At 40.1% G+C, this 23,949-nt stretch overlaps 1 protein-coding gene across 4 annotated transcripts in view; it reads right to left on the reverse strand.

The window, feature by feature from the left end:
* Window positions 1-201: 201 nt before the first annotated feature.
* CRB1 (crumbs cell polarity complex component 1) overlaps window positions 202-23,949 on the reverse strand; it is a 112,440-nt gene continuing 88,692 nt past the window's right edge. Inside the window, exons 12-13 of one of the 4 annotated variants that reach the window (XR_012764187.1) lie at window positions 1,694-5,076; window positions 202-237 (exon numbers count right to left, since the gene is read on the reverse strand). Coding sequence is in view for 3 of the 4 variants with exons in the window: in XM_075422320.1 (XP_075278435.1) it covers window positions 4,861-5,076 (216 nt within the window). In the remaining variant the exon portion in view is untranslated. Of the gene's footprint in view, window positions 238-264; window positions 5,077-16,418; window positions 16,492-23,949 lie in introns of those variants that run through there. The other 3 variants (XM_075422321.1, XM_075422320.1, XM_075422322.1) reach the window with 3 other exon arrangements.

Here is a 23,949-nt window from a genome sequence, read left to right on the forward strand (position 1 = left end):
ATGCTGAGACTAGCATCCCCGACCATAGCACAAAGCACATTCATCTCATTTCCAAGTATGACAAATGTTTCTGGATCACTTGATTCCAAGTGGCAAATTCAGCTTTTTAAACAGCAAATATAGTTCTGGCCTGGGGTTAATTTCCTTTGTAAATGCATAATGAAATAATCCCATGAAGCAAAAAAATATAGGTTGCCCACGGCTCGATTCAATCCATATTTATTGGTCATTTTGATCCTGTACACAGGAAAACAATAATATGAGTACACCATCTAAGCTATAAACATACTGTGTACATACAGAGACGGAACAGTTAATTTTACATATGGTGGAGAAGGCACATAATTAATGCAGTGTTACACTAGGATCATTCTGAGCCGGCCATATTCCAGCTGCAATATTTGTATTCAGGCTAGTGTAAATATTTCTGGGACTCTGAAGGTACTCCTCACTGTTTCACAGTGGGTGGCACCTCTTTCCAAGGGAAAAGGGAGTGGACTGTGAAAGGGGAGTAAGTTGCTTCATCCTTCTCCTGCTTCTGAGTACCTTCAGAGGGATTTGGTGCAGAGCAGATCATGTGCTCTGACTTAGCGCCTTCACTTTCTTTGTAGAAAGCTGTTAGACATGAAGAGAAAGTTTAAACGTGTGAGTTTGGGAGCATAGTGTGCATTTGTTTCTTTAATGGGTGGGTTGCAAGAGATTGTGAATAAATTATTTTACTTTCAGCTTTTTGAGTCAAATAGTAAGATAGGTTAAACAAATGTAATTGTGAAATATTTTAGGTCTTCTGCGTGGAGATACCTCCATATTAATGGAGTTTATCAGTGCTTTTTGGGAAACCAGAAGTCAATCTCGATATTGTTTTCCTTATAGCAGCATGAATGATCTCCACAGTTCTTAGATGTTATTGCTCCTTCCTGAACGTCTGTGGTTCTGTACACATTTTATTATAACCTCTGGGCTGAGAAGCGTTAAATAGCTTGACATCTGCTATATCAGTCTTAATATGTGGTTTAAATTTCAGCAAAGATGGTATTAGACACTCGTTATAATGTATTCTCTGTTGTTTTAACTGTTGTTCCCTGGTTGAGATATGGCCCAGAAGGGTCAGTCTTCCTTACCGCGTGTTTCACGGTCACTATAGCATGTTAATACAGCAACAGCTTTGTGACTTTCTGTGGATCTCCAGGCTACTGATGGGCTTTTCCAGCTGCAGTGTCTGCCTCCCTGCCTTCTTTGGATGTTGCTTTGTTAATTTAGCTTTTCAGAAAGTGTATTTAGAACTGACATTTGTGCCTTTTGGGCCTTTTCTTGTTTCTTATGAGATTGTAAAAAGAGTTTTGAATATTTCACATTTTAATCCCTATTTGCAATAAAACATGCTCCGTCTAAGTTATCTCATTCAGGTCTGCTTCAGGAGATAATTCTCATTCCCGACTCACCATCACCCTCCCTCCCTTTCCTATGGCCTCACTGCTGTGGCAGCCCAGCTTCACTCTTGCTGCAATACAGCTTTTGCCTCCACCTTCCTCAAGTGCCATCCACTTTCATTTCCTTTTCTTCTCTCACTTCTGCATGAATTTTCACCACTCTTCTTTTTATTGCTTCCTCTCCACTGAGACTGACAGCAATCACAACTTACTCTAATCTTAGTTTAAAGGTTTTTCCCCTGCCTTCTGTCTCCTTGACTTACCTTCTACAAACCACACTCCTATTTCACTGTGAGGTTTTCCCTTTGTTGTGCTTTTATGGGTGTCTTTATAATTCTTTGGAGCATATTCCTCCAGAGCTGTATGAAAACTCTTCAGGCTTTCATCTTCTCTGCCTCTTCCTTCCTCTGTTCCTGGGTGTCTTGCTCAGCCCTGTAGATTCTCTGTGTGACAACACTTCCTCGAATATTTGATTACCTCTGCACAGATTGTTCTTCTACTGTGTCCAAAATTTCATCTGGAAAGTCAAACCACAGAGGAGAGCAGAACTACTTTCCAGCCACTGCCTGATTCTTGCTCTGAATTTCACTGTGATCAATAACGCTTTCCTTCAAGTTAGTGCTCCATACAAACTGCCTCCATGTTCAGCTGCTTTCTCTCTTTTGTCCTTTTACTTTGAATCATATGATAATTTAGTCTGGAAGGTACCTGCTGAGGTCATCTAGTCCAACCTCCTGCTCAAAGAACGGTGAACTTTGAACTTAGGTCTTTATCATACCCATTCTACTGCTTCTTCTGAAATCACTGAATTTCTGTTTTTCTTTCTCAATCTCTGCTATTCACTGAGATCTCTATCAATTTTATTCCTCCTTTTAGCTCACTGACCAGAAATCCAAGAACATAAAGCAGGTGTGGGGAAGCATCTTCCTTGCATCTGCTTTACTAGTTCACTGCTGCTTCTGCTACTCGTGCCCAGTTGGTGCTTCTGGATTCCCCCTGGTTTTCAGAGCTCTCTGTCCCAGAGCCCTTCCCAGCCTGCAGCCTCACAGCTCTTCTCATCCCCTTACTTCTTGCTTGCCTGCTTGTTCACACAGGTTCCTGTGTCTTTGCCCACTTTGCCATCTCTGCCTAGAAAGCGGCCTTGGCCTTGGGCCTCATGCAGCTGTTTTGGGTGAGGCTACAGCAAGGTGTTTGAGAATCTGCACAAATCACTCCTGCGTCACTTGTTGTCTCTCATCCTCACACACTGCTCTTTGCTGTCTCGTTTGCTGAGCAGTGTCTACCTCAAACTGTAAGCTCTTTGACTCAATTTCTTCTGTTTTCAGGTATTTCTTTATCTTTCTAAAAATGATCATGCCTCACAAACTTTACAGTACTTTTTTATTATCCCTTAGCAGTGTCTCACAGGGCAAATGCTGGGCTAAACCAAGAGTTTCAACTAAAAGCTATTACATCTGTAATTGCATAATGCCATGATTCGAAAAGACCTTCCCTGAATCTCTGCTAACCTCTTATCTACTGTCATGTTATCGGTCACTTATTGCTCCATTACTCCCTTAGCTGCCATTTTTTGAACTCTCTGGATTTAGACTGTGTCTGTACAACGATTGCATTCAAAATAAGAAGCTTCAGTAGTAAAGCTGTAAATTGGGCTAGAATAAAATCTGTTGTGCAATTTCACTGGGACTACATTTTGCTCTTTGAACTTGGCTTGAATCCTACCGTCCGCTCACATTTTCTGTAGTGCGTTGTTTTGGAAGATATCTGTGAGGACTGCAAGAAGTCCAGAATGGGCTTACTATCATAGTTACTGCTAATTATCTAATACAAAAATAAATGTGAGTGACATTGATATTCAGTCATCCCTTAAGGGGTTCATTCAAAATGAATTATGAATTGATCATTAATTAAAAAGATAAGTTAAACCCTTGGATACTGTGTGCGTGCTCTGTTATGCACCTCCTGGAACAACCGTCTGGGGTTTGATGCGTATTTCAGGGCTGTTTCACAACCGAGGGGATATATAAGCTGAACTGCAGGAAGAAAGAAATGCCATCATGGACTTTTCACTCCGTTGCTCTTTATTGCGTGTTCAGTTTGTGTGGGAGCAATGTTTATGCTTTAATTTCTTGACTACATGTGAAAATTAACTGGATGAGTTAGTGCTAAAATTTGCCGCTACTCTTCAAAACACCCCTTTGACCTGGGTGTATTTTTGGCAGATCCTTTCCTACTACAAGAATGATCATTAAATATCTTGAAGATTTTCAAATATCTATTTCATTACAAGATTTCTTCTAAACTTCTCCTGTTACTACATTACCTTTTCTATGTTTGTTTCTTTTTCAGCAAACAGATGCAATCCTTTTGCTGCTGAGGTTTACGAGGTAGTTAAATGGGATTATCCCTGTTTTAGAGGAGGAAAATTGAGGCACAAACAATTATTTGCCCATGATCATATGAGAAGTCTGAGCTCCAAGTCTGTTGTAATTATTTCCAAGCCAGTGCTTTACCTGTAGGCTGCTTCTCCCTCTTTCCTGGTATTTTCCATAAACTTTGGGAACCATTTTTGAAGAAGCTTGCCTGTTTGGCAGCCAGTGTATGTTTGCACGGTGAGAAGCAACAGTTTTATAAAATGGACCTTCAGGTAGTATTGTAATCAGAAAATGGCAGTAGTGTGGATGTGCAGAATTTACCTAGGATGTTTAGGTTTTGTGTTTCCTAAGAGGTCAGACTGTGTCCACTGGACAGTTTCGGACACAGTCTTTTATACTTAGAGAAATACATGCTTTTGTGGAAACTGAAATTCTTTTCAGTAGAAGGTGGAGGGCAGCTGGTAAAATGAGAGAACTGGAGGAAGGAAAACCAATTAAACTTGAAGCATTTATTTTTTTATAGTTTTCGCACAGCTTCCTTTTAATCCCTGATTAGCAGATGAAAGTAGCTATTGCTGAGACACAGCTCTAGTACTAAACCCTTTGATAACAGAATTAGAATGTCTTTATTGTACAGGCTTATTTGATTTGTCTGCATCATCTTCTGCAGTAGTGATTGCCGGGCAGTCAAAGGAAAGCACAAACAAGCAGCTGTTACTCGTGTTGCGTCTGAGACAGGCACTTACACATAGCCCAGGAGCCATTACTGTCTGTAATGCCTACTGGTGATTATCAAGGCTGGAGTCACCAGTGCAAATAAGAATTGTCCTTGGACAGGTTGGTCCAAACCGATGATAAATGGCATTGGTTCACTTAAGTGCTAAGAGAATATTAATGTTATTGAACTTAAAAGGAAAATATTGAAAATATTGTAAGCCCAAAGTCATTGTAATCTTTATAGTGAGTCTTCCTGGTATCAGAATGAAAATGAACATATCAAACATATGTACACTGTCCCCTTTCAGCCATCTTCCAGGGTAGAGGAGAGCATTCTTCTAAATCAGTCTTTCCATTGGCGGTGGCTGCACCATGTTCCACATCTCTACCCGGGATCCCTCCTTCTCCTGCCGGCTGGGGCTGTAGGTCCCTTGAGTCGCCCGTTTATTGGCAGCGATGACTGAAACCACAACTGCCAAGAAGAGGATCAATAACAAGGCCAGCGTTACTGAGCCAATGGAGGTGAATATGTTCGAGATCAAGTCAGCTGTCAACTGGAAGGATTGAAATAATTGCAATATAATTTATGTCAAGAGATTACTGAGACATACTTGATCTATGTCCATCGAAGGAAAACAAAAACAATTCTATGGATAGAGCTTTGCGTAGATGACCTACTGCTGAAGCACTGTTTATGGGTAGAGAAGTACATTAGGTCCTCCAAATTTTGTTCTTTGGACTTTTCAGCGAAATACACACATGGTGCTAAATATTTAATATACAAGGAAGAGATGGATGAATTTCACATAATGACCCATTTCATTTGATGGCTTCCCTTGTGCTTGAAAACAACCTCTGAGTTAATATGTCTGTTGATTGTAATAGTAATTCAGCAATTGTTTCTTTAATTCCTTTAATAATAATTCATTATCCCTAGTTTGGTTGTGAATTTGTTATTGCTAGTTTTTGCTACTGCAAGTTAAACATAAGCTATTCTGACTGGATATATACTCGGTCACATTTCTGTTTCTCTTGCTGGAGAAGTAATGTTTATGTGAATACTTGTATTTATACATAGAAAATTTGCTTACTGTAAATATTTTTTGTAAGATGTACTATTTCTCTAGGCTTTCTTGCCAGTAAACTTTTCTACCACAATGTTTGCATGGCAGAAGTGTATAGAGGTTGCCCAAGAATGCAACTGAAATCTATTCAATGAGAAATTAATCAGTATATTTTCACAAACATGTTTTAAAATATTCATCCAGCTCTCCTTCTACACACAGGCTTTGTAGCTTCATCTGCACAAACACAAGCAGTACAGTACAGGATGAACGTAAGGATGCTCTGATATTTTTTTTCCTGTTTTTATGTGGCAGTGGGAAATGTAATAGAGTCAGGTACAGTGCGCATAAACAAATCTGCCAAATGAAAAGCTTTAGACCAGAGAAATTTTATAGTTGGTAGATGAATGTTTTATACACGTGTACATATGTGCTTTTATCTGTAAAAAGTGCTTACGGTGAGGTAAGCCAATGAAGTGATGGGGTTAGTGTGGAAACGTGGTCACTATGGACAGAATGACCCTAGTAGGAATTGAACTTCTGGGCAGATTCTGCCATCCGTCATCTTTTGATTGGTATTATGAGTGACAGCTGAACTGCCATAGATGAATGTGTGCTTGAGGCTGAACTTTCAAATCCCGAAATATTTAGAAATGGAAAAAAGCAGGTCAAGGCCCATTTCCCAGTTAGATACTGCATGTTACAGGATATTTTAGTGACCTGCTAACTGGTCGTTTCTAAGCAAGTGCAATTACAGTCCCGAGAACAGTGACGGCTTTGCATTCAGCGATGGGTGTACTGTAAGCGGCTGCTGTTGCTGTGCGCACGTTGCTTGGACTCGTGCCTTTGCAGAAGAGCAACAATGCCAGAGGGAAAATGTTAAAACAATCTTTCTTCTTTTTTTCTCTCTCCACCTCCATGCTGATATAAAAGGTCCTACTATAATAATAAAAGGAAGTTTGGCTCAGGGATTCTCTCTAGGGGATGCATGACCAGCTAGGATATTTTCCTCTGTCCTCGATGGCTAAATATATTGTTCCTATAATTTTAAAAACATTTTTTTCCAATAGAAATAGTCAGTGCAGGTGACAGACCACATGACTCCAACTGTAAAACCAGGTGGCATGAAACATGTTGGTCTATAAAATTGTATTGGATTGGGAAGGTCATCTTTAGATGGTGTTACAGATGTGTTTGAGATCTTAGTTTTTCTCTGTACAGTGTTCGACTGTATGACCCTTGTTCCTCTTGTCTCAGAGAGGCTGCAAAATTTTAATGGACTTTTTATTCTCAGAAGCTGTCTTTTATTTCATTTTCTGCTCTGGTAAACTGAAGACCAAGATAGTCTGAGTGAAGTCTGATCCTAGGGTTGAACAGGACATTTGTGAAAGAAATTCACTACCATAGGCAAATGGATGGTACTGCCTGGTCTCTGGTATGTGAAATTTCTAAACTTATTCTCCTATTTTCCAGTCCATACTCTTTCCATTCCTGTTGTAAGCACATCTATATCTGTGGAGACAATTTCATTTATGATATCCTTCAAATTAATTTTATTTCTTAAAGAAAAATGTTATGCAAAGGAATTGGGGAGAAAAAACTGCTGTAACTTGTTAAAGTGCAGTTACATATTTAAACCTTATTCTCAAGTTAAAATCATTGTACCAGGGCTTTTTGCTCATTCTACAAGAGTTATTTAGTACAGAAACCTTACCCATAGCAATTCACTACACATTTTTTACTAATTATTTTTTCTGTTTAATAACTATTATTCATTCATTGGATTTGGTTTGGTCAGCCAGTAACCTGAACTTAAAGAAAACTACTGAAAATTGCCCATATTGCCTGTATCTGTGTTGGACAAATTGCTTCCTCTTAAGCCAGTATGTAAAAAAACTTACCCCACTGATTAAAATCTAGAGAGCTAGGTTTTTTTACTATGTTCAGATATATAAGCTAACTTTATTTCTGTGTTTATGTTGCTTCTAATTTCTAAATATGAAAAAATGGCCTTTATATCATCTTTTTGGGTGGATTCTATTGATCCAAAAAGCCCCTACCATTCAAATGCTGTCCCCTGGTTTATCAGCCCACAGGTCACTGCCCAAGTTTACAGTATAGGTAGTCCCCTTAGCAGTAGTGCTGAACTGGTAACAAGAGTTGCCAGAAGGCTCTGCAGTCTGATCCCATCAAACTCAACTGCTTCTTTAGTAATTAATGGATGAACATTTAAATTAATTTGGAAAATCAACTGGCAGATCTGGGAAAAAAAATCTGAAAAGTTCTGTCCCTCAGTCCCCCGTCACCTCGGAGTGTGTTCATTGCAGTATTTGGTGATGATGATAGACTGAAATAATTGTAACTGGTGATCCCAAAAAGCAAAAGGATTGATCAGCATTTTTAGAAACACGGTGTTGCTGAGACAGCAGAAAAAGAGGTTTTCTGTTACTGACCCTATTTTGCATAATAGGGAGTGGGCTTTAAAAAAGCAGTTTGAATGTGAAGGTCCCATATCACTGCTTCAGGCTCTTCAGGTAAGTCCTTGCCTGTTGCTTCCACCATAGATGGATTTAGGCTATGAACCTCTCTGACGTTTCAAAGAGCAGAGCCCCTCTGACCGCCGTGGGACTGCTCATGAATGTGGCTGCTTATCTCGGTGTTCACAGCCGCGTAGCGGGTCACCCGTGGCTGTGAGTCTGTGGGTGTTGTAAGGCACTGGGTGGTGAGCAATGCACAGCTGATGTCTCCTTGATTAGACCACCACACTACAACATCGCTTTTCAGCTTGCTAGCACACAGGCTGCTATTCACTTCCCCGTGTTAGCTTGTTAAGATCTGGTTGTTGAACTGATTGCGTGGGAGATGGCCACTTGCTACGAATATACAATTTTTTGGTGTGTTTATCAGAAAGCGTGGGAGAACCCCATGCATGAGGTGGCCTAGAGCTTCAAAAGCAGAAGCGGGAAGCTCTGGAAAGGAAAGGACAGGACAAAGTGAGGCAAACTTCTTTTTTTCTCAGCACGAACAAAAAAAAAAAGCCACAGGACAGCTGGAAATTTATGAAGAGAAACAAGATACTGAATTTTTTTGCTAAAGACCTTTGTTGTCAGGAAAGCCTATGAGACCCCCATAGACTGTGATAGCCTTTGAGAAATAATACTTGCTAACAAATACCACATGGTGATCACAGCTTTTCTGAATGTAACTTCAGCACTGCTTATGAATAACTAAATATATGTAGGGTAACTGCAGGAGGGTTAATTTACTGGCTGGGCAATACCTTAGAGATTCTCGCCACATTTTGAGCAGGAGTTTGGACTGGGAGACCTTCTGAGAGCTCTTCCCACCTGAATTATCATATCAGCCTGTTTAATAGGTAGTCAGTGACATAACAATTGTGAGAGTTCCCCTGCCCCTAATATACACTAGCTGTCAGTAAAGCTGTATCCTTAAGGGTAATGGATGCTGATGGCAAGATGATGCCATGTGCCATGGTAATACCGAAAAAATGAAGTCTATTAACATTAGAAGGCCAATGTGATTCTCCCTAAGATATTTTATGTAGCATGTTCTATTTGTATGTCTTTGGATGTCAGCTGGAGCAAGGTGAAATTACTTTGGCAAAATTAAAAAAAAAAAAAGAAGAAAAAGAAAATATTCTTGAATTTAGTTTTCATGTAGTGAATAGCTTCATCTTCAAAGACAGGAGGAAATGCAGAAAAAAACTTATTTTTTTCTTTCTTTTAAAACAAAGTCTTTTGGATTTTTGCCGATGGTTTCATTTCAAAGCTGATAATTTTTTTAGGTTTTTAAAATTATTAAATAATAATGATTTAAAATGTTTACATTAGATAAAATAAATCATTGGATAGAGTGAAAAATAATTGTAGGGATGGGTTTTGCTTTTCATTTGGTTATAGAAACAGATTGATTGTTCAGCCTTGGTTCCTTGATTTGCTTTGTAGATGAACAGTTTGGATTACGAGGGCCCAGTTCACAAGTCAAAGCTCAGTAGCATTTATCAACCCAGTACATGTATGCTTATCTTTAAACAAGCAGTCTTCCAAACAGTTTTTCTATAAGGGAGGCACATTAGGGAATTACTATATGTGAACGTTTCCATGTGTGCCAAATGTCAAAGGCAAGTGGAATAGCACAAGAGAGCCAGCAAAACACACAGGGCCTCTTCCTCTTGCGTGTTTTACATCAGCATGACTTAGCTGATCTAATCCTGCTTTATGTCTATATGGGGAATGAGAATTATGGCCACAGACACCAAGGGCTGAGCCAGATCAGGGAGAGAGAAGAGCAAGCTGCGGTGCCAGTGGAGCAATCGCCGTAGGTGTGGGAGAAGTAGCATGAGCTTTCTCAGGACGCTGCTTCCTGGGCATGAGCTTTGCATGGGAAAGTGTGGCTTGGACCAAGGGTGTGTGTCTGTGGGATGTGAAAGGCGCAATGTGCTCTGAAAGCAGAAGCATGCCTCTGTTGCTGGGTATTAAAAATTAATAGCCTTCATTTCAGCACTCACATAGAAATGTGCCTGATTCTGGATGCTTCCCAAGACAGAGACATCAGCACAAGCTTTAAAACACAGGGATTGCCAAACGCCAGAGCATTCCCTTCTCTGCCACGTGTGGGGCTTGCTGGGAATTCTGCAGCTGCTCGTGTGCACTGGAGCTTTCACTGGCAAAGCCTCCGGATCCTGAGTCCTGACACCGCTCACGAGGTTATCACTTAATTCACGGTAAGAACATCTGATCCACGCCATCCAGATTTACTGCCCCCAAATCAAAACCATTTGCTACAGTAATGAGGGACGATTGGCTTGAGTGGCCCTAATCCACATCAGAATTACTTTGAAAAGTTTGGGGGCACATAGGGCTAATACTGAGCAGCCGAAGAAAGGTCATTAACTTGATTAAAAAGCCCATAGATATGCTGAGTTTATTTTGTTGAGGATTTACAGCCATCTTATCAGATCTTTTTTCTGTTAAAGGCTGAATTCAAATAAGAATCCCAGTAGTTCCAGACGAAATCTGCGTTGATAACCCCAGCCTGTGAGACTAGTTTATTTTCAACAGCAGTAAAGTGGCCATAAATCTCTAGATTGACTTTGTTCCAATATAAGAACCTTAAAAGAATGGCACATGAAGTCTCTTTTCCATGATTTTTTTTTTTCACCTTCACAAGCCAGTACCTATTGCTCTCCGTCACATCATCAGTAAAAAGTAGCTGCTCTGCATGTGCTAAACACCAGCCAGCGGGTGCCAAGAACCATGTTGACCTAGTTGTTGGGCTGCTGAGTTGAACCAATAACCCACTCTGGACTTCTTTAAAGAGAACACGTTCACGTCCAGCTGAGCCAAACACTGCACAGGCCACTGGAAATGGCAAATTATTTTTAAAATTCTATACACATCATCTATTACCTGTCACTGCTTTATCGTCTTTATGTTTTATCCCGGTTTCCTTCTTCATGCTGTTGTCCGTGTGGGCACTCCTCTGTGTTGAGTGGGCCTACACACAGTTCTCATTCACGTAATTGAATAATTTATTCCTTTTTGCTTTGTTACCTCTGGCAGCAAAGGAGGCAGCACTTCGTGTCTGTGGTGCACCTTAGCTGCTTATCACTAGTGAGGCCACCAGCTCCTTTTCCTTCTGCACACCTCACAACTCTGCAGTTTATCTTGTGGCCTTTAACAGAGCATTTTCTATGGCAGTCACATTGAACAGCCCTTCTTCTCACCTCTGTGTGTGAAGGAAGTCGTTCCTGAAAGGCGGGATGTTTGCTGTACTTTAAACCTGCTGCCTAACAAGCTTCAGGATTATCTGGTAAGAAAAATATTTGAATTCTCTGAAACTAAGAAGCAAAAAGTGAGAGAAAAAATGGACCTAGACAGACTGCTGCAGGGTTTCTCTCTAGTTTTGTTTCCTTAATGTTTAAACACAAGACTGGTTTATAGAAGGACCAGATTTGGACTCAAAGCCTTGAATACCTGCTGAAGATCTCTGTTGCCTAAAGATGTGACTCCTCTCCCGGCAATCAGCCAGCCCGTAGCTCCAGTTCAGGCTGGTCTGCAGTTGCCACACATCAGCTTTTCTGCTGGTCACAGGTGGCTTTGTGTTCTGCATGCCACGTGACACCCCAAGGTAAGCATGACTGATTTTCTCTCCACATCTTGGGACCTTCACCCTCTGACACCATGTCCACTGGGAGGAGGCTATCCTGCCATCCCTCATGTATCTCTGTAGTCCTCTGAAAAATCTGTCTATACTACAGGCAGAGTTGTAGATAGTCTTGAATTTTCATCATTGCCGTTGCTGTTTCTGCCATCGGCCTCTGAGTGGTTTTCCTGATATCCGCAGGAAAAGACAATCCCATTGCTGGAGGGGCTGAATGAGACCCCGAGTCCTGTACGTACCTCTGTGGACGTTGCTGAAGACAAAACGTAGGTGACGACTTCTGATGTGTGCAGCAGATCCACAGTACAATAGATCTATGTGCAGCTCACCATGAAGAAGCAGGTCTGTAAGCAGTCTTTTTTTTTTTTACTCTCTATTTTCTGGTGCATATTATTGTCTGAATATTTTCTTCAAATGTCTCTGAAGAAATTACATTCACTACCACCTCTTTCTATATAGGTTTATCTATAAAATGTAGTTTGAATAGTTTGTCTTAGTTGAAATGTGACAGTTTGAATGAATTCCTTCCTCGAAAATGTCAACCTGGCAATTCTTCTTGAAATCAAAGCGCAAATGTAGAGAGGATTAGTGTTAGCAGCTATAATGATGAATTGATCATCTGGATCGAACAGTTCTAGATCAGAAAAATGCAATCTTTTTTTTAATCAAGGAATAATTACCTCTCTGGTGTCCTGTGAGAAAATGAAGAAGTCAGAAATGATTGAAATCTAGGATTTAGCTGGGCTTTGTAAGGTAAGTGCCTTGTTAAGAAATGCTGACAGCCTTCCTCCTGACACGTGAAGTCACACTGTTGTGACACTACAGAAGTTAACGAGAAAGTTTGTTCTATTTATAGTGGAGCAAGAAATTGGAGATGGAGATCTCTAAAGGGTTGCAACTAAATTTTAAAGCAAACTTCAATTAAACAAGGGTGTTCTTCACATTAGTCTTGATCTTCCAGTCAGATCAGCATGCACAGTCCTCCCTCTCCCCACATTAGGCTGCAGGACTGTTCCTGGATCACTTGGAAAGGGTGCCATGTTTAAATCAAAACGATTTGCCCTGTCCTCAATGCTGGTACTTGCAGTAATATGTGCCTCAGGTAGCCTTCTGTTTACAATACTAGCCTTTTGGATGTAGCTTTTCAGACCCAAAGCTCACTTTTAGGAATTAATCTCTAAAGAACAGGCTACATATGGCACCTATAATTTCTTTAACTACTTGTAGTATTGATGTCTGACTTACAGTAACTCTTCAATGGAAGAGGTCCAGCCATGAAAACAGTGGTATTTAGTAAGTCTGTCTCAGACAGAAGAAATAATATTTATGGTTTTGGCCACTGTACTTTACATGAGCTCAGCCATGGACCAAACAAAGCCAGAAATACATAAGTAGCCCCTTAAAATCTCCATCAGATATTCTGCTGGATCAGTATCTCACAGGTCAGAGTATTAAATGCCTTTTTGCTCAGCCAGCAGAGTGTCGGTTATGCACGGAGAAGTGATTTGTCTGGCAGTTTGGGAGGTAAGCTCTCATTAAGCTGTGGGCTTTGAGAAGACTCCTTGATAGCATTTCTGCAGCAACTGCCAGTGCTAATTTTGTAAGTGAGCTCCAGCTCTTTTTAAGATCATCTTGGTGGTGCAGCACAGATTAAATGTGCAGCTCCAATGTGTTGTTATGAGATGCTTTTTAAAATTCTGTTGACAGCCTCTGGTGTAGGAACTCAACCATCTGCTGCAACCTCAAAGGATAAGAGGGAAAATCTATAGCTGGTGCAAATCCAGGCAAACCATGCCGAGGAGGAGTTTGTCCCATGGCTGCTAAATCGCAAACTACACAAATGTTTTAGTAAAGGTGTCAGTCTCTGGGGTATAACATCGCTTTCCAGTTTGGGAAATGCTTTGGGGTATCATATAGAATTATTTTTGTACATGGATAACAGCGCAGTATATCAGGTGGTGTTTCTCCATAGGGGATAACTGCATTGCAGATTTGATAGAGCAGATTCTATATGAATAACTCTTGGTGGTGGATAAAAGCCTTATCAGGCAAGCATCTTGCAGGAAGGAATGGATGATATTTAAAACCAAAAGACTATCACCAAGAACAGTAGCCTTCTGTCATTGCCCTGCATATAGCCAGGTTGACTCTATTGCATCCCTACAGCTGCCGCGGTAGAAGTGACTCCTGAAGAGGAATTTGGAAGAACACACAGTAGCAGCCTTTTGAGGAAGTGTGCTCCTGTTGTCATGGGAGACTGAAGTGGGTGGGAGGGGGTCAGTAGGTTAAACCCATAAGCAGGAGAACAGGAAAAGATGCTACAGCGCTGAAGATGGGGGCAGGGCAGTTCCCAAGGAAAAGAAGTGAAGAGATATTCAACAGACAGAGTGAAACAGTTCAAATGATGAGAAAGAAGAACGAATTTCGAAACTGCTTTCAGCACAGGTGTTGAGCAGACTGGCATGTGAAGGATGATGATATAACGTTCAAGATGGGGCTGATGGGAATGGCAATGTTTGGATAAGAGAATGGGGCAAGAAATTATAACGTAGGGTGTCAACAGCTATGTCTAGGGTGAAACTAAACCATTTCTAATGCAAACTTCCGATTTTCTGAATTTGGCACGTTCTCTCTCCCATTTTAGATTCTATTTTTTTCTGTATTAGGGGGAAAAAAGAAATTTTGCTGAGGTACTGGCAATCTGGAAGCACAAAGCCCATCTAAGTGAATACCTGCACGCTGTTTCTCCTCACTAATAAATTTCCGTGTGCATTGTTTTTACCAGGCACGATTCACTGGTGTTCTGCGTTATCAGCTTTGATTAACTTTAATGGAGTTTCACAATCTGAATTGTGGGCACAGAACAGGTTGCTCAAAACTCCACTCAATAGTTGAGGTTAAAGAGATCTTCCTCAATTAGTGATGCTAGTGGTAGATGTTCTTTTATTTCTGTAATCAGATCTTTGAGAACAGCGCTAAGTACCCATCAAAGACTTGCATCACATACAGATGCAGCCACCTTCTGTGGGCTCTGGTCTCTGACTGTGACAGTGTGAAGCAGGGTTGTCTGTATCCACTGGGTCCTGGTTCTGCATAAGAATTCATGCAACTTGTGCTGAAACTGTCAGTCTTACCTCTTCCCACTTTCTGTGGGACTAAGAAACTGCTCTGTCCAGTGATGTATAATAGGTGGGTCCGCAGTGTAAGGAGACATAATTATGATTCCTGTTTTATTTTGTAATTGCCAAACACTTTCTGTCCCTACTTCTCTGCTAATAAACTAACCCTACAATCTCAAAACTCTTCCATGAAATTCTTCTTCCTATTTGGTGCTAAGCTTCTGCAAAACAGCCATGTGTTGCTACCTAGCATTAATATTATGCTGTCAAGTGGTGATGAAGTAAGTAGCTATTTGACTGTTTCACACTGTCAGACAACAAGGTATCAAGTCAACAGCTAGCCTTTGTTGGGTGCAGCACTTCGATTGCAGCCATCTCGTGCTTCCAACTGTAAATATTAATGGTATAAGGTAGACCTTTATTGGCTACATAATACTTGCCTTAGCACTCTACGTGACACTGTTGCGTTACTTAGCTAATTATATTCCTTGATAAAAATTTTGAGTATGTTTTTATCCTACTGGCCTTTTTTCTAGCAGAAAGTTGATTTGAGACAACAAACATCATCATGTTTTAGCTTCAGGAAAGGTGTTGGAAGAGATGCATACATGAACAGTGTAAATGGAAAAATAAAATCTATAAACCTCTATATCAATAACTACTCCTTGAAACCCTGTTTTAATCTTAATTTAGACCTTTTATTTGTTGATGGAGTTATTTTTTTCTTGTGGGTTTATTTTTTTAGTGTACTTGCATCTTGTTGGTAGGGACATATGAGTGTGTCTCTACCTGTGAACCCTACCTCTGTTCTCAGGGATTCTTGGATTGAGGACTGCATACCTAATATAGAGTCTGGTCATTGTATTAATATTGCTAGCATTCAACAAGTTTGCATCTGAATGTGATCTGGATGAAGCAAACTAATAATTGCTTTTTGGATATCTGCTGAAGATGCAAGGGGTTTATGAAGTCTCTTTCTGTGTGATAGCCAGCACAGTACATGAGAAAAAGGTCTCTAAAAATGTGTTAGAGAATTCTCTTAACTTTCTGCTCCATGCTTTTACCTTACTGCCACCTAAAGATAACTAACAGAAAATACATTGTACTTCAGATTAGAGAGATTTACCCTAACATTCTAGGAGGTAATGGCAGTCTTGTCAATGTCTTTCTTTTAAGAAGATTTCCTACACTTTCAAAAGATTTTCTTGAAGATCATACTTCTTAGAGATAGGAAAAAAAAAAATCTGCTGGCTCAACTCACTGAATTTGTCTCTGGTTCTCCAAGGCAAGGTGTATTGATTATGAGTGCAACTCAACTCTGATTCTAGCCAGATGACTAATTTACATCTGGGGGCTCCTCAATACAGGCTGAAAGTAGCATTTTCTACAGCACATGGAGTCAGGTCAAAATCCACCTTTATCTGCAGATGTAAGCTGTTTCTGATACAAGCCCCATTTTGATTCCACCCTTCTCAGATACCAGAGCTGTCTTCTGTTGAACAGGCAGCCTACAGGGTTCATCCTTCTCAGCTCCACCCTTGATGCCTTATTTCTTGAATAGTAGCTTTTGGTTTGGAGATCCGCTTTGAAGCAGGCCAATGTCCTTTGGTCAGAGAGGGAAAGTGAAACGTGACATAGAGACATGATTAGCTTATGATCAGTTAGGCTACTCATGGTGGAAATCGTAATTGAATTTAATCTCTTCATAGAGCCTAAACGCTGCCTGCCCAAATACCTGCAATCAGTCCCTAGCAGTCGTATCAGGGCAGTGCAGCCCTGCCCAGGCTCTAACACTAACACAGAGAATGAGAACTAGCAAGGTCTGGCTTAGGATTTACCCCTCAGCCTCCATCTTTGGCAGTCTGTCACTTGCTTGGTGTTTGTACAGTTGCTAGTACACTAAAGCGTGAACCCTGAGCAAGAAAACTTGAGTCTGATGGGTAGTCATGGAGCTGTTGCAATTGGCATTTTTACTGTATGAGATTTCTTTTTTTGAAGTATGGCATTCTATGTTGTTTGAACTGCAAGAATATTGCGCTTACACTCGTAACTAATTATTTTAAGCCCGTACCTAGTACAGGTTTAAAGTCTGAACTTAGTCTAAACTCCCATTTCCACATCAACTGACTTGTTGTTTATTGTCTGAGCACCAGGACAGATGCTCTGTCCCAGGCTGGCCAGTCAGTCACTCCTCTCAGGCAAATATCCTTGAGTACAGTCCTCACTCCACTGTGCTGATGCCTGAGGGCTCAGCTCCATGTCCTGTGGGACTATTACAGATTATAGGCTGCTGAAGGGTCTTGCTTTGATTTTAAAAAGTCTCGTATATTGAAAGGATTTGGCTCCATCGCTCTGATTACCTGTAATGGCCTCAAACAATTTGTAAAAGCACCTGGCTGCAGTTGTGTTGCAATGTTTGGAGATAGTTCATCCTCTGCCAAAATCCCATTCTGAAGTCCTACAGATCTGACACTTTGCTGTCTTTACTTTTTATACCACAAATAAGCTAATTCAACTAAGTTAATCAGTGATTTCCAAGATGCTTCTTTACAGTTCCGAGTAACTCTTCTGATTGATACTTGCATGCTTCCTTAAAATATTCCCAATTTCATACTTATTTCAAGATCAGTAAGGTAACCATGAAATCATGCAAGTTATATAAAATTTTGGCAGAAGTGTCATGCATTAGCATTTTCTTCTTGAAGAATACTCCTGCTTCCTCTTTCATCAGTGGTTTTGGAAGAGGACCAAAAAAGTGATCATGAGCTAGGAATTTTCAACTCAAAACTTTCTCAAGGTGAAATACGTTACTTTGGGGTTCTGGGTCCAGGCCTGGTACACTCTGACCAACCTGTGCATCAGGCCTGAGAGCTTCTCCAGGGGAGCTGGGGTAGCTGAGTATGGAAGGGAAATATTACTTCAACATGAACTCCATCTAGAGAACTTCACTGTTTTGGAGACTATTGCTTAGCAGCAGGTTATACCAGTAACACTTCATTTTTTTGAAGTATCGTGTTTAAAATATCCTGGAGTGGATTGTGATCTCTTTCTCTCCGTTCAGTTCCTAGTACAGGACAAGATAATAACACTTCTGTACCTTACAGAAGTGCCACAAGCATTCACTTAAAATAACAAAGTCATTCTTACTGAGCTAAGATACAGCCCAGGTGTTCAGTACTGTCCACATCTGTATGATTTTTTACAAATCTATTTTACTGACAGTTTTCCTACTTGTGTACTTTCATTTCCCTCAGTATCACTTTGTGCCTACAGGATCTCCTCCAAAACCTTTTTTGATGGCTTCCAGGAATGATAGCCAACACTGACAGCACTGAGGTTTTCTTTGGGACTCCTCTCTGCTCTGGCTTCTCCAGAGAGAAACTCAGCAACCACTGAGGTGCCCTGACAATATCACATCCTGTTTGTACGGGGATAATAACTTTCAAACCTGCAGAAAGTGACAACAGGCACCACCTTTTACTAGTGGGTTTAGGTCTACCATGAAGGAAGTGTTACATTTTCATATGTATAGAAACCAAGCATTTTCTTTTGACTTAAATGAGTTTTGTGTTTGATTAAAGGAAACAATAAAATAAGAAAGGACCAACTGGAATTTTCCATGAGACACAGCACAGTGTCTTGCATGGCTCTCATGCAATATGCTGTATCAGTTCACAAAATGATAGGCATTGGGACAAAAAATGTAAAAGTTACATCACTATATGAATTCTGCAGGGGAGACGTATGCCTACACTGCCGTTTCACTGAGGGATTTGAGTCAGCCCAGATAAGAGGACCAAACATTAGGCTTTGGTGTTTGTGAATACAAACCAAAATTAGCCATGCAGGTGCAAAGGTGTCAGGCCCTCTCAATGCCTACTTTTTATTTCCTCATTGATCTTAATTATGAGCAGGGTTTGGGTTGGTTTTTTTTGTGTTCCAGGAGTAGCAGCTCCCAAGAGTCAGCCAGGCTTACTCTGTTCAGACCATGCATCCTTTTCTGGATGAGTGGCAAAAACTCAACCGAGGAGAAGTCGTCTTGTCGTAGGATGATCAGGCAAGTGACTGCAGTTTTAACTTCACTCACAAATGATAACCACTTGGAGAAGAGAGAACAGAGGGTTCCATTCCTTGGGATAAGAATTGCACAGCATGTGAGTGTCACCAATGCTGCACCAGACAGAAATGGAAATATTTCCATTTATTTCAGTAATGGATAAATTAGACCCCAAACTATTTACGTGATTGAGAATCTCCAGAATCCCTACCCTAGCATGTTACAGGGTCCACCAACAACCAAAGTTGTCTGCAGTGGTGCAAAATCTGCTCAGACTAAATAATTAAAGAGGTTTGCAAAGCTGCTGATTCTCCTGTCCTTTCCACTGAATTACAGCAGTAGCATGGTTTTTTTCAGTGCTCTTATTCTTCTTGAGAAGTGAATAATCTGTTATACCAAATATTGTTTGAATAAATTTAAGGACTGTTGTATTTGCTGCACAGTTTGGTACAAAGCTCATATATTAGTGTAGCAAGCTCTGCCTCTCATTTAAGTGGCTCTCTGTATCAAAACAGAGAAGTGTTTCTGATCTTTTGAAACCAAAGTATTTTTCAGATCCTCAGGAACAGGAATTCTTTTTATTGCTTTTTAGTGAAAAAATTTTCTATAAGCCTAGTAAAATATGCAATTTTTTTTCCAGACATTATCAGGAACTGAAAAATACTCTGCACAAGAATGTACTTTACAAGCAGAGTTCATCGAGAGATGTGTAGGCAGATTAACATGCCAGCCTTGTTTTATCTGGAAAAAATCATAATTTCATGGACCCTTGATAGTAATCTTAAGCATATGATTAGTTTCCAAGGCATTAACACTATCCTGCAAGATGTATTTGTTATGCTGAGCTAATCTGTCAATACTGTGAAGGAGCTATAGAACTATTACTGTCTAAATAAAGTAGTGGTGGGACTTGAGGACCATGGTTCCCATCCTTTATATATATATATAAAAACTTTTCTAAGGTCTGGGTAACTTTTGGTCTAATTGTAATGGTGGTGAACGAACTTCCTTTGAAGCCACCTTGGTCCTAATCTGGCAATAAATTCCCTGTAAAGCCTCACACCCATGTTTCAGTTCTGTCAATTTTAGTGAAGAGGACAAACACTGAATCCCAAGAGACTGCTGCCACCACACACTCAGTATGAATCAGCTATCTTTTCCATCATAAACTCCTTAACTTCTGCCAGTTTCTTTTTTTCTTTTCATAAGTACTCAAATGAAAGCCCAGACTATAGTTTTCAGCTTGAAATTGTGTTTTCTTTGAAAGTTTTGGTCAATTAAGCTATTTGGGATTTATGGAATTAAAACAGATTTATGGTCTCGTTTCAGTCAGTGTTTGGCCAAGATATCCAGTAAATAAAAACCGTCTTACTGTGTAAAAGTGGAAGCCCATAGGTGACTAATGCCTGCTGCCTCCATATTTTTAAAAAAAACAAAGTTCAAAAAATTTACCACTGAGCATAGCTTCATTTCGATTTTCAGTGCAAAAGAGACATCAAAATACAAACAAAAGACTTTTCAATACTTACAGCAACATAAATTTCTCATCAATTGTATTTTAAGAAGCAAAGTAAATGGAAACATGCAAAGTTTCGGCATTAGACCATAGCATTAGCAAGAAATACCAGAATTACCAAAATGTTTGTTTGTGCTGGGATAGTCTCTAGGATGAGATCAGAGTTACGCTTTTTATCTACAGATTTAACTGGAAGACAGAAATATTTGTTCCTGCTCTCACTAAAAAAAAAAAAAAAAGGCAAAAGTAGACTATTATTTTTATATTTATGAGTTAATTGTTCTAAAGCAACTTTCAGAATACCTTCACTCGGTGCTAAGCCTGCTGAATTACTGGAATATAGAAAAAACAGACAAAAAAGAAAAGACCATTAAGTCTCATGAACCATATGAGAAAAAAGACGTAAAATTTAGTATCTGAACAATGCAGGCATGGAGTGCATGAATGTGTTATAAAATGAGCAATGACTGAAGTAAATGCCCATGTGATGTGAGCGTGAGTCTACAGGGAAAACATCAGAAGATGAGAGGAAGGAAAACAATGCCATTGCAACATAAAGGATGGTGTACAGACAAATTGTGTTAGTCTGAATGCTAAATGTGTTATGTGAATACCGTACTTGAGCTGATTCCTATACTGCAGCGTTACACTGTCATATGTCATCTGGGCTCACTTTTCTGCTTATATTTACCATGCACATTAAATATTCAACTGCTTTTCACTGATGCGTGCAGTAATGCTGGCCTTGTGAGCAGCTTTCTTGTCTTTCCCAGCTAAGACACATCAGATAACCTTATTGTCTCTGCATCCTAATGTTTTTGTACCTTACATTATGACACATATTAAATGTGGTTCCTGCAATATCCTTTTAGAAGTTTTAGTTAAATTCTTTGTTTTTGAATACAGACTAATAGAAAATAGCAACGGATATTAAGGGGCTGTTCTGCTCCAAAAAAACAACTGTAAAAATGGCATTGTGACATTTCCAATAACTTCCAGAGCAGAGCTGCTCATTTTACAAATCTAAAGATGTTTCTTCTTACCCCACATTTGACCTGGCACAGGAATAAAGCTGGGCTCTCTCTGGCTCCTACCATCAATGGTAACAATTCTGCCACCATGGGTGATCTACAACCATGCGAATGACGTGAAAACAAATAAATTCCAGCTTTTTCCCCTGCTCGGTTACACTGACTCTGCTAGGCTAACAAAAAACGTAAAAACTTCCTTCAGTCAATGAAACAATATTATTTCAATAACCTATCATCAGACTGTAGTAAGTTTACCTGTGCTGTACAGAACTTTTCTCCACATAGTTGACATGATGAGGGTTTTCTCAAAATAAGGTACTACAGAGAATAAATCAGAAGCACCAGGGAATACACTTTATGCTTCCAGCAGCAGCCTTACAGAATGTAGGTTATATAGACCGGACTGCTTATTTCCTTCCTGCAGCCTGCTCCCTGTCTAGACCTGAGGAGCATCAGGAAAGCTCATAGGTGAGGGTCGGCATCTGCTCGTTGACAGTTCTCCTAACCCATGGTTTGCTCCTCGCTTGGGAAAGAAAGCCTGCAGGAATGTGTCATGGGCTGGCTACGCTGACCATGGCTGCTGGAGGTGGAGGGCATTAGTTTTGAGCAGGGGTTCAGTCCTCTCTCCTTCGGTCCTCAAGTACCACTGGCTTCAATGTGATTTTACAGCATGTAAATGAGTGCTTTTAAAAGTGTCTGATTTTAGGAGGTTATATTATTATGAGGCAAGGACCTCCAACACAGTGGAGTTACCTGTGCAGGCAATTTCAGAAAAATGGTTTGCTTTTGAAAGTATTTTACTGTACATACTAGTCTTTCTCAACAGGCTGCAAGATCACTGGAGAAGACAAAAGTCACAGCAGACACAAATGTGTTCACTCACTCAGACATCAGTCCGATGCCTCCCCAGTGGCTTGACCTGATCCTGCTGCCTGAAGTCACGGGTTGTTCAGCCACACCATAGGAGGAGAACCTGGAGCTGACGTCCACATAGGCTGAGCCCTTCTGTTCACTCTACAGGTTATGACAGCTGGGGTAAGGTTTTCGGTGACCCAAGGCACCCACAGATCATCAGCCAGTGCTGTGGAGGAGCAGTGGGTGAGTGGCTTGTCTGAAAATCAGGGTGGTGGCACCTCTCAGTTTCAGTTAACTTACCCAGCTTTACTTCTTCATTTTACCACACTCTTGAGGCTAGCAGCTGAGCACTGTCTTAGTGTTGTCAACATTGAGCGTTCAAGCTTAGGCAAAGAAGAAAAATTATTATGTTGCCTTAAAATAATTATATTTGAATAATATTTTTTTTTAATTCTGTTGTATGTTTGCCCTTCTGTGCCTCTTGAGGTCTTCTCCAAGCCTGGGACTGCCAGCAACTTGTCTGCTTTCATAGCAGCTGAAATCTTGCATTTTAGAGCACAAATACCAGCCACCTAGGGCAGAATCATGTCTTCAGATTGAAGGTGCTGACAATATTGCTACCTTAGTTTCACAAATGAACGAACTCTGAAGTATGGAAGTGTCCTAACCACCTGTGGTAGGAAAGAGTGTAAATTTAGGACAAGAACAAATCTATACTGATGAGAAAGAGAACAAAGCTCTTTCTCCAAATACATTCCCTTACATTTGTGTAAATTTCTTCTCAGGGATTTTTTTTTTTTTTTTTTGCATTTGAAGAAGCAGAATGCTAATGCTGCTCTTGCCCTCCACCTCCTAATATTTGAGAAGTTTTCTGCTGGAAAGATGAGGCGAAGCATTGGGTTTTTTTCTTCTCAAATAATATCCTAAAACTCTTCTGAATTGTTTTGCAACATTGAGACATAAACTGATCAGAGCAGTGGTTCAGACCCGGTGTAGTGTGAAAACTAATCTGTATGGCTGTATTTGCCATTATATTGCTCTATAGGTCTTGAAAATAAAATATTGTTTCTATTTCTGTGTGTAATGGCAAGAGCAAGACAGGTAAAGCCACATTGAGACTGGGGAAAACGGTGTAGTTGTTACATTCCTGATGTCCACATCTTTTATTCAAATGATAATTATCCATTAATAGGCTCATAAGTATGAATATGTAAATAGCTATGGAATGCATTATTCATGAATCACCAGGCATTAATTATTGTAATTATCATTTGTTACATTCACATTACTAACCCTTGCAGTTAATGAATACATTAACTAATTGCTGTAGAGCCGATTCGATCAAAATTCTGTGTGTCTTTGCTATGGAAGCCTGAGAGAGTTTTATTGAATTTAGATTCAATATTGAACATATCTTACATGCTCATTAGTGTATTTTTAATAACATTAAATGTGAATCGTAACCTCCAGTGCATGATGCTTGTCCTTGCCCCCAGGAGGATGGAATGGTGGTACCAGCTGGAAGCAGATAAGAAAGCAACAATGGCGCACATCAGAGCACATAGCAATAGCTACCTTAAACAGAACTTTAATTCTGGGATG

The sequence above is a fragment of the Opisthocomus hoazin genome, chromosome 6, assembly GCF_030867145.1.
Source record: "Opisthocomus hoazin isolate bOpiHoa1 chromosome 6, bOpiHoa1.hap1, whole genome shotgun sequence".
NCBI classification, from domain to species: Eukaryota; Metazoa; Chordata; class Aves; order Opisthocomiformes; family Opisthocomidae; genus Opisthocomus; species Opisthocomus hoazin.